This window comes from Delphinus delphis, chromosome 14 (genome assembly GCF_949987515.2).
Source record: "Delphinus delphis chromosome 14, mDelDel1.2, whole genome shotgun sequence".
NCBI lineage: Eukaryota > Metazoa > Chordata > Mammalia > Artiodactyla > Delphinidae > Delphinus > Delphinus delphis.
This window is the reverse complement of record NC_082696.1, coordinates 16,440,874-16,462,582: the sequence shown is the minus strand read 5'-3', so window position 1 is coordinate 16,462,582 and position 21,709 is coordinate 16,440,874. Positions and strand designations below refer to the sequence as shown.

General features: G+C 42.4%; 1 protein-coding gene across 2 annotated transcripts in view; it reads left to right on the top strand.

The window, feature by feature from the left end:
- The window catches only part of UST (uronyl 2-sulfotransferase), a 300,447-nt gene extending 279,315 nt beyond the window's left edge, over positions 1 to 21,132 (top strand). The window contains exon 8 of one of the 2 annotated variants that reach the window (XM_060029824.2): positions 20,971 to 21,132. In XM_060029824.2, coding sequence (XP_059885807.1) covers positions 20,971 to 21,011 — 41 coding nt within the window. In that variant the 3' untranslated portion in view covers positions 21,012 to 21,132. Of the gene's footprint in view, positions 1 to 7,164; positions 9,124 to 20,970 lie in introns of those variants that run through there. The other variant, XM_060029823.2, reaches the window with a different exon arrangement.
- Positions 21,133 to 21,709: the final 577 nt, after the last annotated feature.

The window sequence follows — 21,709 nt, the reverse complement described above, 5'->3', positions numbered from 1 at the left end:
ATCTTTTTCAATTCTAATTCTATTGATTTGAGTCTTCTCCCTTTTTTTCTTGATGAGTTGTTTGGCTAATTGTTTATCAATTTTATCTTCTCAAAGAACCAGCTTTTAGTTTTATTGATCTTTGCTATTGTTTCCTTCATTTCTTTTTCATTTATTTCTGATCTGATCTTTATGATTTCTTTCCTTCTGCTAACTTTGGGCTTTTTTTGTTCTTCTTTCTCTAATTGCTTTAGGTGTAAGGTTAGGTTGTTTATTTGAGATATTTCTTGTTTCTTGAGGTAGGATTGTATTGCTATAAACTTCCCTCTTAGAACTGCTTTTGCTGCATCCCATAGGTTTTGGGTCATCGCGTTTTCATCGTCATTTGTTTCTAGGTATTTTTTGGTTTCCTCTTTGATTTCTTCAGTAATCTCTTGATTCTTTAGTAGTGCATTGTTTAGCCTCCATGTGTTTGTGTTTTTTACAGATTTTTTTCCTGTAGTTGATATCTAGTCTCATAGCGTTGTGGTCAGAAAAGATACTTGATACGATTTCAATTTTCTTAAATTTACCAAGGCTTGATTTGTGACCCAATATATGATCTATCCTGGAGAACTTTCCCTGAGCACTTGAGAAGAAAGTGTATTCTGTTATTTATGGATGGAAAGTCCTATAAATATCAATTAAGTCCATGTTGTTTAATGTATCATTTAAAGCTTGTGTTTCCTTATTTATTTTCCTTTTGGAGGATGTGTCCATTGGTGAAAGTGGGGTGTTTGTTCAAGTCCCCTACTATGATTGTGTTACTGTCAATTTCCCCTTTTATGGCTGTTAGCTTTTGCCTATGTATTGCAGTGCTACTATGTTTGGTGCATAAATATTTACAGTTGTTGTATCTTCTTCTTGGATTGATCCCTTGATCGCAATGTAGTGTCCTTCTTTGTCTCTTGTAATAGTCTTTATTTTAAAGTCTGTTTTGTCTGATATGAGAATTGCTACTCCAGCTATCTTCTGATTTCCATTTGCATGGAGTATCTTTTTCCATTCCCTCACTTTCAGTCTGTATGTGTCCCTAGGTCTGAAGTGGGTCTCTTGTACACAGCATATATATGTGTCTTGTTTTTGTATCCATTCAGCCAGTCTGTGTCTTTTGGTGGGAGCATTTAATCCATTTACATTTAAGGTAATTATCAATATGTATGTTCCTATTACCATTTTCTTAATTGTTTTGGGTTTGTTATTGTAGGCCTTTTCCTTCTCTTGTGTTTCTTGCCTAGAGAAGTTCCTTTAGGATTTGTTGTAAAGCTGGTTTGGTGGAGCGGAATTCTCTTAGCTTTTGCTTGTCTGTAAAGGTTTTAATTTCTCTGTCAAATCTGAATGAGATCCTTGCTGGGTGGAGTAATCTTGGTTGTTGGTTTTTCCCTTTCATCACTTTAAATATGTCCTGCCACTCCCTTCTGGCTTGCAGAGTTTCTGCTGAAAGATCAGCTGTTAACTTTATGGGGATTCCCTTTTATGTTATTTGTTGTTTTTCTCTTGCTGCCTTTAATATTTTTTCTATTTAATTTTTGATAGTTTGATTAATATGTGTCTTGGCGTGTTCCTCCTTGGATTTATCCTGTATGGGAGTCTCTGTGCTTCCTGGACTTGATTAACTATTTCCTTTCCCATATTAGGGAAGTTTTCAAATATAATCTCTTCAAATATTTTCTCAGTCCCTTTCTTTTTCTCTTCTTCTTCTGGGACCCCTATAATTAGAATGTTGGTGTGTTTAATATTGTCCCAGAGGTCTCTGAGACTGTCCTCAATTCTTTGCATTCTTTATTCTTTATTCTGCTGTGTGGTAGTTATTTCCACTGTTTTATCTTCCAGGTCACTTATCCGTTCTTCTGCCTCAGTTATTCTGCTATTGATTCCTTCTAGAGAATTTTTAATTTCATTTATTGTGTTGTTCATCATTGTTTGTTTGCTCTTTAGTTCTTTTAGGTCCTTGTTAAACGTTTCTTGTATTTTCTCCATCCTATTTCCAAGATTTTGGATCATCTTTACTATCATTACTCTGAATTCTTTTTCAGGTAGACTGCCTATTTCCTCTTCATTTGTTTAGTCTGGTGGGTTTTTCCCATGCTCCTTGATCTGCTGCAAATTTCTCTCTCCTCTCATTTTGCTTAACTTACTGTGTTTGGGGTCTCCTTTTCACAGGCTGCAGGTTTGTAGTTCCCGTTGTTTTTGGTATCTGCCCCCAGTGGGTAAGGTTGGTTCAGTGGGTTGTGTAGGCTTCCTGGTGGAGGGGACTGGTGCCTGTGTTCTGGTGGATGAGGCTGGATCTTGTCTTTCTGGTTGGCAGGACCACATCTGATGGTGTGTTTTGGGGTGTCTGTGAAACTTATTATGATTTTAGGCAGCCTCTCTGCTAATGGGTGGGGTTGTGTTCCTGTCTTGCTAGTTGTTTGGCATTGGGTGTCCAGCACTGGAGCTTGCTGTTCGTTGAGTGGAGCTGGGTCTTAGTGTTGAGATGGAGATCTCTGGGAGAGCTCTCGCCAATTGATACTACGTTGGGCCGGGAAGTCTCTGGTGATCCAATGTCCTGAACTCGGCTCTCCCACCTCAGAGGCTCAGGCCTGACACCCAGCTGGAGCGCCAAGACACTGTCAGCCACGTGGCTGAGAAGAAAAGGGAGAAGAAAAGAAAGAAAAATAAATATATAAATAAAATAAACTTATTAAAATTTAAAATAAAAAATATTATTAAAATAAAGAAATTTTAAAGTATTAAAAAAAGAGAGAGAGCAACCAATCCAATAAACAAATCCAATGATAACAAGCCCTAAAAACTAAACTAAGATAAACATAAAAATCAGAAACTAGTCAGTCACATACAGCAAACCCCAAGTCTACAGTTGCTCCCAAAGTCCACCGCCTCAATTTTGGGATGATTCTTTGTCTATTCATGTATTCCACAGATGCAGGGTACATCAAGTTGACTGGGGAGATTTAATCCGCTGCTCCTGAGGCTGCTGGGAGAGATTTCCCTTTCTCTTCTTTGTTCGCACAGCTCCCGGGGCTCATCTTTGGATTTGGGCCCGCCTCTGTGTGTAGGTCGCCTGAGGGCCTCTGTTCTTCGCTCAGACAGGACGGGGTTAAAGAAGCCGCTGATTTGGGGGCTCTGGCTCACTCAGGCTGGGGGGAGGGAGGGGCACGGAGTGCGGGGCGGGCCTGCGGCGGCAGAGGCCTGCGTGACGTTGCACCAGCCTGAGGCGCGCCGTGCGCTCTCCTGGGGAAGTTGTCCCTGGATCCCGGGACCCTGGCAGTGGCGGGCTGCACAGGCTCCCGGGAGGGGAGGTGTGGATAGTGACCCGTGCTCGCACACAGGCTTCTTGGTGGCGGCAGCAGCAGCCTTAGCGTCCCATGCCCGTCTCTGGGGTCTGCGCTGATAGCCGCGGCTCGTGCCCACCTCTGGAGCTCGTTTAGGCGGTGCTCTGAATCCACTCTCCTCATGCACCTGAAACAATGGTCTCTTGCCTCTTCGGCAGCTCCAGACTTTTTCCCAGACTCCCTCCCATCTAGCTGTGGCGCGCTAGCCCCCTTCAGACTGTGTTACGCAGCCAACCCCAGTCCTCTCCCCTATGCTTACTCTCTTGGGCCTTCCTCCAGAACAGGGTAGGGTGGCCTTCTATTTAAGTTCCAGGCACTGCTAAGCCCCTCCCTTTTCATAAAATGTAAATCTAAGTCCTCCTCTCTTTGCCGTTGCAATGTTTATGACTATATATCAGGCCAGCGCATAAAATAACTAATTCCAATATTTATCAATTACACTGGGGCTAATATTAGAACAAACAAAGTAGATGAAGGATTGTTGAAGGAAGTGCAGTGTTTTGGTTTCTCAAAATCAGGGGTTTCTACAGATCCATAAATGCCTAAGATCTTCATATATGGGTTTCCATGTACCCTTCCTGTCTTCCTGAACATGGGCTTCAGTCAGGTTTTCAGGAGAGTTAGAAACCGCTGCTCTAGATTTTCTGTAATGTGTTCCCCAATCAAGCCAGAGTTGAGAACCTGACACGTGCCACTTTCCTCTGGCCCCCGTGAAACCCATGGCTGAACTTGCTCTAAGGATGTTATCAGAATATTGCTAATTCCATACAATTTTTTCTTATGAAAATTCCTAGAATATATTTCTCTATGGCATTACAACTAGGAATAGATGTGAATGGACTGTTTTCCACGAAGAGTAATATACACTGTTTGTTAGCTTCTTGAAAGTTTAGGGCCAAACTCTTGACCCGCCTCCTACATAAGCAGTTAGGACTTCACAACATATATTTTGTGTTCCTCGATATTGGGGTCTGAGAGATGGATGACTAAATAACACCCCTTTCCTCCTGCCTGGGTTCTAAACTATGTGAGAAATCAATACTGGAGACGGAGATGGAGGTCCACATGTCAGCTTTATCACCAAGTAAAGCTGGGTGGGAGAACTCAGCTGCGGTGTGAGGAGAAATGGACCGGTAACATTCCATCCTGACTTCCACAGACTTGCCCATCGAGTCACAGATTGTGGCTGAAAGCCCTCGCCCTCCTCTACAGGAGGATGTGAAGTCTCTGCAGACAGGCACACTCTCCCCAGAGGAGAGAGCATCTCAATCCTTTATCCCAAAGGCACAATCAGAAAAACCATCTGGCCCTGGAACCTGGCTTACCTCCCCGAATGAGGGGCTGGGGCAAGAGGCAGGAGCATGGCTCTGTGGAGACCCTCCCATATGGGGAGGGGAAGCCGTTACCCCCAACACTGACCTTTCTCCTTTTTTCTTTCCTACCTTCATTCTCCCTTTGCCCAATTTCCTTAACTGTTTAGCTAATTGCATCATATGTATTTTTGTAAAATTCTTTACATTCTTTTTGGAATAGCTTGGGTCGAATAATTTAACTAAAGAATTTCCTTTAAAATCATAGGAATCCTAGTATTTTTCTGGCATGAGATAGCAAGACCCCACACATTTAGAGTGCTTCCAGAGGAAGGCACCAGAGGAGCCTCTGTGTGCCTTGTCTATCTTTAATACCAGCTTTTTAAGCTCTCTGTCTTTTAAAAACCCAAAGAGATCTATACGTCAAGCCTATTAACATGTATCGCCTCAGAGTAGCTATAGTTAATATCTTTACTGAAGACAGATATTACAAAATGTTCTATCACAAGCCCACTTTGTACAGGTAACAAAAAAATAAAAAATAGATAAGCTGGTCTTCATTAAAATGAAAGATTTTTGTGTATCAGAGAAAACTATCAACACATAAAAAGACAACCTACAGAATGGGAGAAAATATTTGCAAATCATATGCCTGATATATATGTAGAATATCCAGAATATATTTAAAAAATACCAACTTAACCACAAAAAAATTAAACAATCCAATTCAAAACAGGCAAAGGACTTGAATAGACATTCATCAAAAAAGGGTATATACAAATGACCAACAAACACATGAAAAAGATGCTGAAATGAAAATCAAGACCACAATGAGATACCAGTTCACACTTACTGGGATAGCTACAATTTTTTGAAAATGGAAAATAACAATTGTAGAAGAGGATTTGGAGAAATTGGGACCTTCAGGCATTGCTGCTAGGAATATTTAGTGGTTCAGCCACTGAGGAAAATAGTTTGGTGGTTCCTCAAAAAGTTAAACATAGAACTACCGTATGAACCAGCAACTCCACTTCTAGGTAGAATCCCAGAAAAAATTGAAAACAGGGACTCAAATGAAGACTTTTACAGAAATGTTCATAGCAGCACTCTTCACGATAGCCAAAAGGTAGAGAAACCCAAATGTCCATCAATGGATATATGGATAAACAAAATTATGGTACTTTCATGTAATGGAATATTATTCAGCCATAAAAGCTAATGAAGTACTGATACATGTTACAAAATAGATGAACCTTGAAAACATTATGTAAGTGGAAAAAAGCCAGACACAAAAGGGCAAGTATTGTGTGATGCCACTTATATGAGGTACCTAGAATAGACAGATTTATAGACAGAAAGTAGATTAGAGGTTACCTGGGGAAGGGTGGGAAGAGGAGAGGTATAAGGGAGCTATTGGTTAATGGCTACAGGGGTCCTGTTTGGAGTGATGAAAGAATTTTGAAAATAGTGGTGATAGTTGCACAGCATTATGAATGTAATTAATTCCACCAAAACGTACACTTCAAAATGTTTAAAATTTTGTCATATAAATATATATATAACATATAAATAGCATTTTATGTTATTAAGTTTTAATATTAAACAAATTTCAGTTATATATTTTACCACAATAAAAAAATAACCATTCAAAATTGACAACAGTTAAAATTGTATTTAGGGAATCTAACATTCCTTCCTTTACTTTTCTCAGCAGACACTTTGCTGAAATAGTGAAATGCAATGTCGTTTGTATCAAATTAAACTTTAACTAATAGATGTCGATATTTTAAAATAAAAAAACCAGATGATTAGCAAGTGGCGAGACAGCTTTTTTCTGTGCTTCCTTCTGAAAGTAACAGGAAATAAAAATGAAAAGCAGGTAGATTTTGCTGCCCAAAAGAATGTATAGGGGCTTCCCTGGTGGCGCGGTGGTTGAGAATCTGCCTGCTAATGCAGGGGACACGGGTTCGAGCCCTGGTCTGGGAAGACCCCACATGCCGCGGAGCAACTAGGCCCGTGAGCCACAACTACTGAGCCTGCGCTTCTGGAGCCTGTGCTCTGCAACAAGAGAGGCCGCGATAGCGAGAGGGCCGCGCACCGCGACGAAGAGTGGCCCCCACTTGCCGCAACTAGAGAAAGCCCTCGCACAGAAACGAAGACCCAACACAGCCAAAAATAAATGAATAAACAAATGTGGGGTTTAAAAAAAAAAAGTATAACTTATAGTTACCATTGAATTGTGGTCAAATCTCATTATTCACATCCCACGAAAGGGATGTTAGCTAGTTTTAGTCAACTGGTGTTGATATTAACACGTGGAATACGGTGAAATCTTTCCCAATGTTGTTGGGAAGCCATTTACCCCTTCTATTCCTTGAATGTTTAGTTTCTTTCCTTAGGTGCTGCCAGTATTATGCAGGTAACACAGGACCGCACCATCATCCCCTTTAAGCTGCAGCATTGCAGACAATGGCTCACGTGCAACCCTGCTTCTTTTGCAGAGCATAGGAAACTTGGAAACATGACTGTGACCGTGAAGAAGACCGTCCCCTCTCCTGAGGCTGTGCAGATTCTCTACCAGCGAATGCGATACGAGTACGAGTTCTACCACTACGTCAAGGAGCAGTTCCACCTGCTGAAGCGCAAGTTCGGACTGAAGTCCCGGGTCAGCCACCCCGTGCTGAGACCCCACTTCTTCCTTCCGACCCCACTGGAAACAGAGGAGCCGATTGATGACGAGGAACAGGACGATGAGAAGTGGCTCGAAGATATTTATAAGAGGTGATGCCAGCTCTGTGTTGCCTCCAATGGCTTAATCTCCCTTTCCAGAAAGTTTTTTGTTTGGGGAAGAAAAATCCTTAAGGGACGAAATTAATGCTCGGCAGCACTAAAAAGAACAAAACGTTCCCACAGGTTGGGGTCATTGGGAGATGCCCGGTTTTGCGGGTTTTGTTTGATTTTATTCTGTGTTTTTCTGGCTCCTTGGGTCCTTCTGAGGTACGCTACATGGCTCCATCACAAGGCATCTCGTCATAAAATAGCTTTTCTTCCCCCAGCATAAACAAGAGAACGCGGAGAAATAGCGCCTATAGCCCAGTAACTTATCATTTGTAAGATGACCTATAAAAATATTACCTCAGTGGTAGGAAACATCCACACGTGTATACTTCAGTAGAAACACAAAACCAGTTCAGAGACCAGGGAATCTACTCTAGAAGGATCTAAGAGGAGATGGTCAGACAGATAAGGACATCAGAAGGAAGGATGTCCCTGGGTAAGTGGTTTCTGCCCACATGGGTAGAATTCTGCCTCTGGTCCATCTCAGGGGACACTTTCACCAAGAGCAGCACGCTTATTATCTCTGAAAGAGCAAGTAGGCTTGTGCCACACCCTTCCCCAGTCCAGAGCCTTGAGTACCTCTCAAGGTCAAAGCGCACAGCAAACTCCATTGAGACATTTCATTTCCGAGCACCATTCTGACAGATTTCAAAGTAGCATAGCCAGGAAAAGAGTAAAGAAGAGCACAGGCAAGACAGATCAACTCTGGAGGACATGTGGCCTAGGAAAATGGCATGGCTGTGTCCTTTGCACCCTCTATGAAGCATGTCTCTTACCAGCATTGCTTTAACTGGAAACCCAGGAACCAATTTCGCTCTGACATTTGACTCCTGTGGCGTAAGTTCCAAGTCTGACCACAGATGATGCACGATCTATCAGGCACACCCCTGGCCAGCTGTGTCCCAAAGTAGCTGGTATCTTTTACCTTCTAATCCCTTAAGAGGTACTTGTTTTTGGTGTTTTGGGGGGTCAGAAAGGGATACCGAGTTCTGTGCAGGCAGCAGTCGAAATACAGTTCCACTTATTAGGGAAGCAGCTCCCTGCTGAGAACCCTTACTAGGACATCGGGAAGAGAAGCAGGAGCTTCTGGGTAAGCGACTGCTTGGCTAGAATTATGAGTAGTTGTCTGCCCCCAAAGTGATCTGAGTAGAAGTTGGGCAGTTCCATTCCTCCACAATATCTCTTCCCCATCCCATTCCCATCACCTGCCCATCTCCATGATGCCTTGGTTCAGTCATTAGAAATCTATTTCTTTGGATTTGAGATGTTTTCATCTTTGACCAGCCCCGCCCCGAAAATACATATACTCTTGGGTGGATAATATATAGCCAGCTGAGAAGCAGGGGTGCAGGTGCTGGTGACAGGCAAGGTACTTGGGACAGATTTTGTCTCCTTCATGTTTTTTCCCCTAGAGCCAGCCCTTCAAGAGCACTAGCAAAGTGTGAGTTGGGAATACTTAACAGTAACTAAGACTCTGACTTTACACAAGCTACACATTTTCTGCTTTTCAGAAACCAACAAGTCTCTCTAGAATTTTTTCTTCGTTCACTAAAATTGGACGGTAGCCAAGATATAAAGCAAGTCATTTGGAACCTGTCAAGTGTGCACTAAAGCTACTTTATTATGAGATGTATTGAGAAGGCTTCACCCCGCAGGAGTCCAGTGAAGGCTGGGACCACAGAGGCACAGAGTCCAGCATTTGGCCACTTGTGGGCCTCCTTTCTGCCTCAGAGAACTGGGGCAGGGAAGTGATGAAGGGAAATGTTCTTAGAAGAGGAAATATCCTTTGTCCTGTTTAGAGAGACCAGGGCCCTACCATTAGGCTTACTTTAAAAATCAACCCGGAGAAGAGCTATCATACTAACAACAGAGCAAGAGCTGCTGCCTGGTACCTTGTGAGTCCATCCCTTTGAAATCGCATATAAAGAATGATCGTTAGTTTACACACTGTGCAATCTCATTATCTGAAAATAAGGTCTGCTAAGTGTTCTCTGCTGTTGTCAGCACATCAGGACAATTCGTCATTTTAAAAAATGCATCCTCTCAGTGCAAGTTCACATGGGCACTTCTGCCTGTGTGTTCAAAGGCATTTATTGTCAGCAGTGATCATTATAGCGTCACAGCGAACGAGGCTGGCTGATTTACTTACAGGGCCTTAATGTAATTTTGCCCCAACAAACAGCCTCTAGGCCCTAAAAGTCGAGGCACTTCATCAGTTTGTCTGGCACACACGACAACATTTCTTTGGCCCTGAGCCCAACACAGTTTGTATTTCATGAAATATATTGTACATTTTACATAGTTTAATTTAAAAAATACATTTTAAGCTGGTAGATCTTTGACTGCCTTATTTATTATAAGCTTTCAGCACATTCCAAGGTTTTAGTTACTCAGGAAGGAGTTAATTAAAATGATTTTATTTTGGTCTGATGGATGTTTTTTAAAAGGAAAATTATTATTACGAACCTTCAGCCTACTTTCCTTGAGTGCCGTAAAAGTGCTTGTAAATTGTTTTGTTTTTTTTTTTTTAAGAAGAAAACATGGTGTTTGACATTGATGGAAATTCAAAAATATATATGGAACTGAAACATTAGCTTAGCTAAAATAAAAGCAATCTGTGTTTGAGATGAAGTGTTCCTTAACTTATTCGTTACCTGTATAAATAAATGAATATAAATAAGTTGAAATTTTTTCCGTTCTGTCGATAGCTGGAAATAAAGGTGCCTGCAGATCCTCACTGCCCCCTCAGCCTTCTTAGTAGGCCAAGCTTCTTCCTTAAGATGTGATTTTGGGAAAGATGTATTTTTAACAATCTAGAAACTCTTATAATTAGATGACACTAAACACCTGCTGGCTTCGTCGCTCTGTGCACTGGTTGGTTGGGTGTCAGGGTGCTTCGTCGGAATCCCCAGCCATGATAGTGGGGTATCTACGCTGCCCACCTGCAGTCACGTGGGAAAATAAGGCTATGCCATCCCACGTCGCTCGGCGAGTACTCTGATCTCCTTCTCAGACATGCAGAGCCTCCAAAGGTGGGTGATTCTAACCTCCCAAGTGAGCAGGCCCTAATCCAGAAATGCTCTTCCTGAGAAGTCTCACTGCTGCATCAAATGGAACTCACACAGAGAGAGAGGGAATCCCCGCGCTTTCTAAATACTGGACACTCCAGTCCAACTCCATGTGACTATTTTGTAAAAGAAAAGAACCAGAATCTTGGTACTAGATGAAAGAAAAATCCAGTTTGCTTAACTTAACTTCAAGTAAGAATCTGAGCGTCTTAAACAGCAAAGTGATAAGTGGTTACCTTTCTTTATCAGTTATTTGTCTGTAACCCAGTCACAAGATGTTTGACTCTGAGTGAACTTTAAAGGCAAAAGTACTACACAAAACCAGGACTCTGCCCCCTCTGGAGCTGCTTGTGTGTTCTGAAGTTCGTTATAAATGTGCTGTTACCTGCGGGCTTATCCAATGAGCTCTTTGGCCTCAAATGAATTTTATAGGTAATGGCAGTCTTTCTTTTTTTTTTTTTTTTTTTTTGCGGTACGCGGGCCTCTCACTGTTGTGGCCTCTCCCGTTGCAGAGCACAGGCTCCGGACGCGCCGGCCCAGCGGCCATGGCTCACGGGCCCAGCCGCTCCGCGGCATGTGGGATCCTCCTGGACCGGGGCACAAACCCGTGTCCCCTGCATCGGCAGGCGGACTCTCAACCACTGCGCCACCAGGGAAGCCCCGGCAGCCTTTCTTAAAAGGCAAAATGATGCTCCACAGCCATTCAGGAAGACAATTCTGTGCGTCAAAACTGTGAAACTCCCTTCAAATAAAAATAAAGAGGATTTATTTTACTAAAATAATTTACTTCCACCTGATGACAAAGAAATCGATTTTTTGAATATTTTGAATACCCTGCCAAAGAAAAGTCTATTTTAGGCTACCAGTATTGAGTCTGTTAAGAAAAACACATGGAACTTCTTTCACAGCTCAGAAAACTCATTGTGGTGTAACCCAGTGTATTCGTTTGCTAGAGCTGTCATAACGGAGTCCCACAGACAGAGTGGCTTAAACAACAGAAATTTATTTTCTCACAATTCTGGAGGCTGGAAGTCTGAGCTCAAGGTGTCAGCAGGGTTGGTTTCTTCTGAGGCCTCTCTCCTTGGCTTGCACACGGCCGTCTTCTCCCTGTGTCTTCATGTGGTCTTCACTCCATGTGTGTTCATGTCTGTATCCAAATTTCCTCTTTTTATAAGGATCCCAGTCATCCTGGATTAAGGCCCACTCTGAAGACCTCATTTTAATTTGATCACCTCTGTAAAAACCCTACCTCCAAATATAATCACATTCTGAGGTACTGTGGGTTAGGGCATCAATATATGAATTTCATGGGGACACGAATCAGCCTGTAACACCCAGATGACAGCAGAAAAGTTAGAGCAGATGAAGTAAACTCCAACTAGGAGAAAAGCAAACCTAAAATCACAGACCACTAGGGCTGCAACGGGGCTCAGCAGTCACCTGGTCCTTTCCCTCATTTTACAGATGAGGAAACCAAGGTCCAGATGGGAGATGCAAATACATCAGGGGCTTTTTCCATTCAGAGTTTAATTAACGTTTGAGTATCTACCAAATTAAAACCGTAAAATAGTGATGGAGCCAGCGTCCACCTACCGACCTAGAATCCGGAGTGGAAATGATAAGGCACATTTAGCCGCTCCCAGTACCACCTGCCACCTGAAGGGAGCACAGCAAGCTGCCCTCTGCAGCTCTCCTAGGAGCTGGGGGTGTAGGACCCTCTCCCACAGAGGGAGGCCCTATTGGTTTTCAAGCACTTACATCCTCAGAAGCCGGTGTCAGATATTCTAGATTTTTCTCTCTACTCAGAGGTTCTTGTTTTTGGATAAACCGACTTGAACCACGTTCACCGATCTCAGATTATAGAGTTTCATTTTTCTTAGAGGCAAGATGAAAAGTCACGTCCTACTTCCTGTAAGGCGTTTCAGATGGACCCATCTCAAAAAATAAAGTCAAACGCAGCTCATAAAACTAGTTGAAGGTGAGTGCAGACATGCCCTTGGAAAACCAGAACTAGAGGCTAACCAGGCCCTGATCACTCGCAGGCCTCCTTGCTCACCGACTGTTCCACTCACTTGAGAATTCCTTTCTGCCTAGGGCAGGCTTGGCTCACAGCTCGGGCACTGCTGATTCCCAGGGAACACCCAGGCCCACAGATGTTCATGGGTCACAGAATTGTGAACTGACCACTCGTGCATTTTGGATTTCAACTTGTAAACATGGGGATTCCCTTTTTTAAAAAAAGAAAGCAAGAAAGAAAGAAAGAAAAAGAAAAAAAAAGGAAGGGAAGAAAAATCACCACGCAAAGGAAAACTGTGAGCTAAGTTTTTCCTTTTGGAATCTTGGCGTGTGGGTGTAGCTATCTTCAATCTGGCTTTTGCCAGACACTGTATGCTTTGGGCAGGCATGGAGCAATCTGCCTTACGCTGCACTGCCAGAACATTCAGACTCGACCTGTAACACGCCTCATTCCAGTCCTGAGCAGGGACAGCCGGGAGGACAGGCTGCGCCAGACGCAGCACACTGACTGCTTGGTGCAACTCGGAGAAGAGGCGAAAAGCAGGAAGCAGAGCGTTGACTGACTGGGGCAAGCAGCAGAGTCCCCAGGTCCGAGTCTCAGATGGTCTGTTTCACTGGGCATTTGAGTAAATCACTTGACCTCCCCACGCCTGAAGTCAACCCAGCTGGAAAGCGTTAGGAAGAACATAGGACGTCCCTTGACAACAAAGAGCTGCTTCTGGGCTGAACCTTGTCCCACCCTCTACCCCCATATGCTAAGAGACTAAGAACCACGGTCCTTCTGAGGCTGCGTCCCCAGCAAAAGAGAATAGAATTACACATAAGTCCAGATCCGTTGATGCCCCCAGTCCCTCACGTCTTCCAGTGCAGTTGCCCAGTGTACCAATGAGTCGAAAAGCAGCACTTCCGAAATGTCAACGGAGCTGATAGGAAGAGGCTCATTCTACTGGGTGTGAGTCAGTGTTATTATCCAAGACAAACGACTCCGTGGATTTCCATTTTTCTCAACACTCCCTTCGGGAGTTTATCTAGCTGTGAGTTATAGGATTCCTCTTTAACTCACAGCTTCTACTAAATACAGGCTTCCTCTAAGTCCTTTGAAGGACCCTGTGTCTGTGATCCTATTAATAAGGAGCTTAGACCATCCTTGCGAATTAGCACAGGCTGTGCACAAGGAAAAGTTTCAATAAAAGTTGAAAACCTGACAGGACGGGTGCTGTACTTTTTGGAGCCTTATTTCTCATTCTCAGAAGTGGCATCAGTGCTATGATGTGGGAGAAATCTGGTAATGATTTTGTGGGCTGCTGATGTGTTCAGCATGGCCCATCCTTCTGAGGGCCTTCCTTCCACTATAGGACGGCCATGGTTTGAGACTTTAATACGTTGGTTACTAATGCTTCACATGCAAAGGAGAGCTACGACACTAACCGCAAACGTCCTTACAGCCACCCTATTTGCTGCTTGTATCAAATGTACTGCTTTCTTTCCTCCTTTCCTTGGCACACTCTCCTATGTGTTCTCCATCTTTGATTGAAAGTTAATGAAATTCTAATCCAGTGCATGTTCCCAAAGGATAATTCACGAACCAGGTGTGTGAGATAGGCGTGGAGAAAACCCTTGTGTTTACCTGGGAAATGCCGAAGTTCAAAGACTAGTGTCATACAGTACAGCGGTATTTTAAGGGCATGCTAAGGGCCTGGAGGAATATTGCAGTTAAAAAACTCAGTTTATTTTGTCAAACCCTACATTTCTCAGAACTAAGACCCATTAATAGCCTGTGGAACTAGTGTTCTGGAGATTATGCTTTGAGAAGCATTGTTTTAATGTAAGTCATTTCCTCCTCATTGGAAGAGTTTCTTTCCCTCTGCTGTGGTTCATGTTTTGGTCTTCCAATGGTCCATGTATCCTGCCTGAGGAAAATATATCTACCAATGATTAACATTTTGACAAATAGAAGATGAAGGCCAATAACATGTTTAGTAAAATAATTAACAAGGAATCATATTCTAATTTTGCTTATTCGCCCTAATTTCAGTTCCCTCCCTCATGAGAAAGTCTTTTTAAAATAAAACTTTTTATGCTTTTTAATATGATTTGGGTACCTGAAATCCATTCAGTCCTTCCATGACAATGGTGCTCAAATCAAATTGGGTAACAGACATCTGCACCCTATCTTCCCTGGTCTGTGGTTGGTTATACAGTAGGAAGGAACCAGTGGCAAAAGAGAGATCTCAAGTCGTTCAGATAAGGTTGGTGTTTGGAGATAAGGACTCTCAGCTCCTGAACTTGAGCTCAGCTTTTGCACGCTGGGGCACCTGTGTTGTTCAGCACACTAGGGGGAGCCGTATCCATAACAATTTACTCAAGAAATGCCAAGGTCTTTCCAAACCTAATTTTTCTCCCATACCTGCTTATTTTCCTTCAATGCTTTAGGGTAGTATGGGCGAGGCAAGTCATGGTTAAGGTATTTAAGACACGACATACACACTGTCAACCCAGCAATAGGTTATTATTTCTCCCAGGCTCTGTAACCTACTTTAGTTTTGTTGCTCTTGTTCTAAAATCACTATAGTATTTTTAAAGTCAGTCTTTATCAATCTCTCCTGAGTGTGTTGTATAATTACAACATGATTGAAACTCTGATTTGATGAGTCACAAGAGGTGACTCATGTGATGACTCGATGATCGTCATAACCCTCAAGCAATCCCGCCATTGCCCGCCATTGCAGCTAAAAAGGTAAATAGAAAGTAGTACAATGGGGCTTCCCTGGTGACGCAGTGGTTGAGAGTCCGCCTGCCAATGCAGGGGACGCTGGTTCGTGCCCCGGTCCGGGAAGATCCCACATGCCGCGGAGAGGCTGGGCCCGTGAGCCATGGCCGCTGAGCCTGTGCGTCCGGAGCCTGTTGCTCCGCAACGGGAGAGGCCACAACAGTGAGAGGCCCGTGTACCGCAAAAAAAAAAAAAAAAAAAGAAAGAAAGAAAGAAAAAAGAAAGTAGTACAATGAAACAAACATGGATGTCAGAAGAAGTCAAGAATGCCATATTGCCCTGTCATCAAGGCAGCCCAAACTATAAAATTCAGATAATTCTCAATTCAAATTATTTTAATATACAAAAACTCACTGGCACACAGACGGGCTCAATGTGGAGAAGGTGAACGATCAGTGAAGACCTGAATAAAAAGGTTTCATATGGGATTTGTGCTACACCCCCAGGGACAGTGGAATTTGCAGAAAATAGCAGGGCAGATCTAAAGCACAAAGATCACTCTACCTTTATAGCAGATCTGCAAGAACGGTCTTGTACCCTGTGTGTATAATAGGAAATAAAGGTCCCATGAAGTTAAATAATAAGCTCCTGGTAGCACAGTAAGTAGCAGGGCCAGGATGCATGTCCAAAAAGGCAAGATACGACGGAGGCTGACTGCCAAGGACTTTGGAAGAAATTTGTACTTCACTCTAAGGGCAACGAGAAGCTCCCTTGGGCATTTCAGAAGAGGAAAGCAACATGAGAAAACCATTTTTCTATTTCTAAATTAATTAACAGATGAGCTGATTGTTCTCCCTTTGTCCTCATCCCCTTCCATTCACTACCCTTCTTCACAGACTCCATCTCCTGAGATGCTGATCCCTGTGAATTGTGTCACCTGGCCTCACTGCCTGCTGCCTCTCTGGTAGATTTGACCAATGGGTGGCGTGCAGGAAATGGGGAACTTCTGAATGGAATTCTGCCTCTGACTATATAATGGGGGAAGAAATACAAGGCAAAACTCTGGTTTAGTCATCCCATGTGTGCATGGGGGATGGGCTCATCGGTGTTGGCCATGAGACTGGAGAGGAAGGACAGAAGCCAGAACTTTAAGTTGACTGATTTCAATCAGTGGAAAACAGTGCCTTGCATAGAAGTGCTCAGTAAATATTTGCTGAGTTGAATACACCACAAGGAGCTAAGGGAAAATACAGCATTAATTCAAATATTTCCAGCTTGGGTAGAGATGTAAGTCATAGAAATGAGATGGTGGGGTGAAAGAGCTGACTTAGTGGGTAGAGGAGTCCATCTGGAGATGTGTGGCTGTGTTGAGATCAATGTGCTTGCTCACCCCTTCCTCTATTTCATTGTCCTCAGTGGCAGGGTTCCTAGTGGACATTACATGGATCCCCCCAGCCCTCTGTGTGGCCACAAGCACCTGGGACTGGGTCCCAAATTCCCTCTAGTCAGCACCAGAGTGCTGTACAAATCTAACCATTTCTAGGTGTGCCATGATGTGGAGAAAAAGGTTGGGAAGCCCACTTCTAATTTACTCTACCCAAAATACACACAATTCTTCTGATTTTTTTTTTCTTAACACAAGTCTTTTCTTTCCAGGTCCTGCAATTCCTTTTCTTTTACGCTAATCATTATTTGACTTCCAAGTAAGCATATACAGGTACCAGAGCACTGATTCACCATCAATAAGGGGACCTGTTTAATTTTTCTAGCAAAGATATGGATTAGAAACGTGTCCATCTTAGACTGCTACAGACCAATTTGGAGAACATGGCAAAACTAATTGACATAAAAGCAAATCTTTGATTTCAGCTTCATGAGCACCCGCCTCGAACAAACTGGCCAACCATATATCCAAAGAAAAATAGGAATCAGACATTTATTACCATTCTCATGCTGAAAATAATTAAGCTGTGCAGCTACAGTCTCCCTGTCACTGAAATGATTAAAAAGTAAAACGCTTCCATAAGCATAAATGGTATTTAGTATTGATCAGCTAAACCATGATCAATATCCAGTCTTGATATTCATCCCCAAAGAGGGTTTTGTATATATTACTTGGCATTCAAATATATGCATGCTAAAATTAAAATAGTTTGAAATTAATATTTTAGAATTCATAAATTAAAAATGCAAAAGGTAGTTTATTTGACTGGATAGTTTAGGAGTCAGAGGTAAACATTTATTTCAGTCACACATACTGTGCCGCACATTTGCATAGTTCCAAATCATGTTTAAAAACACTTGCATAGGGCTTCCCTGATGGCGCAGTGGTTGGGAGTCCGCCTGCTGATGCAGGGGACGTGGGTTCGTGCCCCGGTCCGGGAAGATCCCACATGCCGCGGAGCGGCTGGGCCCATGAGCCATGGCCGCTGAGCCTGCGCGTCTGGAGCCTGTGCTCCGCAACGGGAGAGGCCACAGTAGTGAGAGGCCCGCGTACCACAAAACAAAACAAAACAAAACAAAAAAAACCACTTTGATATATGTTATATCAGCCCTATGTGTAGACAGCTATATGATAGGAGTATGTATAGGAAACTGAAACTCAAAGACGCAAATTGATTTACATGAAGTCACAGAGTAGCTGAACTGATTCTAGAAACGTCTAATTTTTTTGTCTGTTGCTTTCTTGTCTAAATTATGCCTCCACAGCCAACATACAGGAAACGATATTCTTTTTTCTTCATTCATTAGATATGCTTACTACATCATAACTTCAGGGATCCCCTGGGAGTCCATAGGAGTGCAACATTTGAACTCTTATCCTAAGAGTTTGATTTAACATAATAGAAACAGCTGCTCCTCATTTGGGGCATTTTTTGAAGCTCTTAATCCAGACACAAGCCTTTCACGGGGGAGATTCTACTGAAATAAGACCTATATTTTACCTGGTTTGATCTTTACTACATATTACCTATTAGTGTAAATTTTAGTTTCATGGAAATAAAGAGAAAAAATGCAATGTGATTGGATTAAGACATAAACTTAGTTGAGTGGAAATCTAAAAATGTCCCCTTTTCCCATTCCTTGTATATTAGTGTCCAAGTCTTGGGGGCAGGTTGTAAGAATGAGGAAGCAGGAGGCGGGGGCAGAAAGAAAAGATGTCAGGAATCAGGTTTCCCAGTCTCCCCACACTTTACCTCCTTCCCCAAAAGACTCCCCTTCATTTCATCCCTGGACTTCCAGGCACTGAATCCCTGTGATGGTCAGGTGAGATACGTGTTCTAGTTGTAACTTGCACTGGGGCTGTCTTAGGCAAATCCAGGCCTCTAGCTATCTTCCTGACTCTGGCCAGAACGCTAGCCTGAAACCCAGGAGCACCACGAGGGCAGAGGCCAGTCGCTGGCCTCTACGCAGAGACTCAGATGCAGCAAACACTCTCGGATCTCAGGGACTATGGATATTTGCCCTTCTATTATGCCCTCTTTTCTTGTCTTCTCTTTTCTTTCTTTTTTTAAAATAGCACAAATAAAAAATACTGTTCAATATCACTTATATGTGGAATCTAAAAAAATGATACAAATAAACTTACTTACAAAACAGAGATAGACTCACAGACATAGAAAACCAACTTATGGTTACCAAAGGGGAAAGGGGCGAGAGGGATAAATTGGGAATTTGGGATTAAGAGATACACACTACTGAATGTAAAACAGATAAAGACCTACTGTACAGCACAGGGCACTATATTCAATATTATCATATAGGTAATAACCTATAATGGAAAAGAATCTGAAAAAGAATATATGTATAACTGAACCACTTTGCTGTATACCTGAAACAAACACCACATTGCAAGTCAATTATACTACAATTTCAAAAAAGAAAAGAAAAAATTAAAATGATTTTACTTTATTACCCCGTATATGCCTCTATGCTCCAGTGAATTGACAGGCTTTATGTTGTTTTGTGCAAGTGAACACAAATCATAGAGGACTCTGATTGGGGGGTGAGTAAGGACTTTAAGCAGAAGCACATTAGGAAAACTCACAAAGAAAAAAGTATTAGAATCTCTGAGGTTAAAAAAAAAAAAAGAATCACAATTAAAAAGTAAATAACAGGGCTTCCCTGGTGGCGCAGTGGTTGAGAGTCTGCCTGCCAATGCAGGGGACGCGGGTTCGAGCCCTGGTCTGGGAAGATCCCACATGCCGCGGAGCAACTAGGCCCATGAGCCACAACTACTGAGCCTGCGCATCTGGAGCCGGTGCTCTACAAGAAAGGCCGCCATAGTGAGAGGCCCGCGCACCGCGATGAAGAGTGGCCCCCGCTTGCCACAACTAGAGAAAGCCCTCGCACGGAAACGAAGACCCAACACAGCCTAAAAATATTAAAAAATTTTAAAAATAAAATAAATTTAAAAATTATAAAAAAGGTAAATAACAAATGGGGGGAAATACTTGCAGCAGAAATGACAGATAAAAGATTGAAACTGCTACATAAAGAACTTACATAAATCAATAAAAAGAGTAAAACATGTGCAAAAGACATGTTAGTTCTCAGAACTCAGCTCTACAAAAAGCTAAAAACATGAAAAAATTGTCATCCTCATAAATAACCAAAGAAATGTGAACTGAATCACTGTGATGCCACTTTTGACACTTTAGTGACAAACAAAACATAAGACATAAAAGTGGGCTAATGTCTGGGATGAGCAGAGTATGGTGAAACATTCTCACTCTGCTGATAGCAATAAAATCAGTACCTTTCTGAAAAGTAATTTAGTAATTCATACCAAAGCCCACAATAAAGTAAACACTGAGATGCTAACTAGTTTGGAAGCTCAGCGGAAAGTGCTGATTTCATAGCATCATAACCAAAATCTAGAATCATCTAAAGACATCAGGCAAATGACTCAAAGTCTTGGTCTAAAATATTGTGATAACAGTATCTCTCAATCTCCAAGAAATGTGAACATGGCTTTTATTTGATTTAGAGCATTTAGGTTATAGCATATTGAATCAAACAATGTTAAATTAGTCTCATTATCTTAGAGTCAGTCTGGATGTAAACTCCTTCCCACTGACTGCCAGCCTAAGCAGCCTCCAACGGCGGAAGCGGCTCCACGACGGCCCGCTTAGCACATCATCCTGGGCAGCCCATTTCTAAACTCAACAGAAACACACATTTGCCAACAGAAAATACAGTTTTGCACACTGTCACTGGGGATATGGATAGGACTGGATTTGAAGTTGGAGCTTTTTGCTCGGATGAGTTATATTTTAATTTTAAAAAGTTGTGAAATTTCACTATGTCAAGCATTCTTAGAATAATTAAGCCATGTCTCAGTAATTTTTAACTGCTTTCACCACAGTTAAAGATTTGTTGAAATGGAATTGGCTATGGAGGGTACAAACCCACATGTAAAGTGATTATTCTTACTGAGTATCTCTAGCCATTTGCTGAGATTTTTCTCTTTAACAGAGCTCAGATATCTTCTAGTTGCCAGATTCAGGCAGGGATTAATTTCTAGCTCACTGAGTGACAAAATACATTTACCTTTCATTCATTTGTAAATTTGTTATCCCAAGCATCGCATTCATAAATGAGAGAAGAGACTTGCAATTTTTAAGGTGATCACGAAGGTTTGAACAATCCCATTATTGTCTGTTTCTACACAGAGCCAAGAAGACAAGTTCTACCTCCTAAAGGAACAGAATGATCTAAAGATCTGAGCCAATCAGCCCGGTTTGTCTCTGCTCTTTGAACCTCCTCTTTCCCGCACAGAGCCAGACACCCCAAGCCAGCCACTTTCTGTGTCCAGAAATATCGTTGATTGCATTTCTTTCACAGCTTGGGTCAAATTTTATTCTTGACTACTCATAAATCTACTTCTGTTAATTGTGTGGACTTGCTGGTTTCAGGGCCAGAAACCCAACCTTAACTAGTTCAGACAAAAAGGAAATCTGCTGTAAGAGTAAAAAGTATAAAATCAAAGGAAGAATTGAAAAAAACAAAATGCAAGAAGGGCTGGGGAGCAGCTGGGCTCCGGGGCAACTGGAACCAGGAACTATCTGGTGTCTCTCTGCCTCTCTCTCATGTACAGGCCAGCCGGAATGTGTCCCCCTCTCGGCTCCAAAGCTCCCAGACCTCACTCAGAGCTTCTATCACCACAGAGAAACTGGCTCCTTGTTAGAACTCAGAGAATTCTTGGGGAAAGACACTGATTGGTTTAGCTGAGTCAGCCCCCGCAGAAGGCCTGGAGGAAGGTTCCCGTGGTATAGATCACATGATCCCAGAGACTGGTAAATATTGTGAATGATGCAGACCTAGAGTCTGTCACACAGAGTGAAGTAAGTCAGAAAGAGAAAGACAAATACCATATGCCAACACACATATATGGAAATTAAGGGGAAAAAA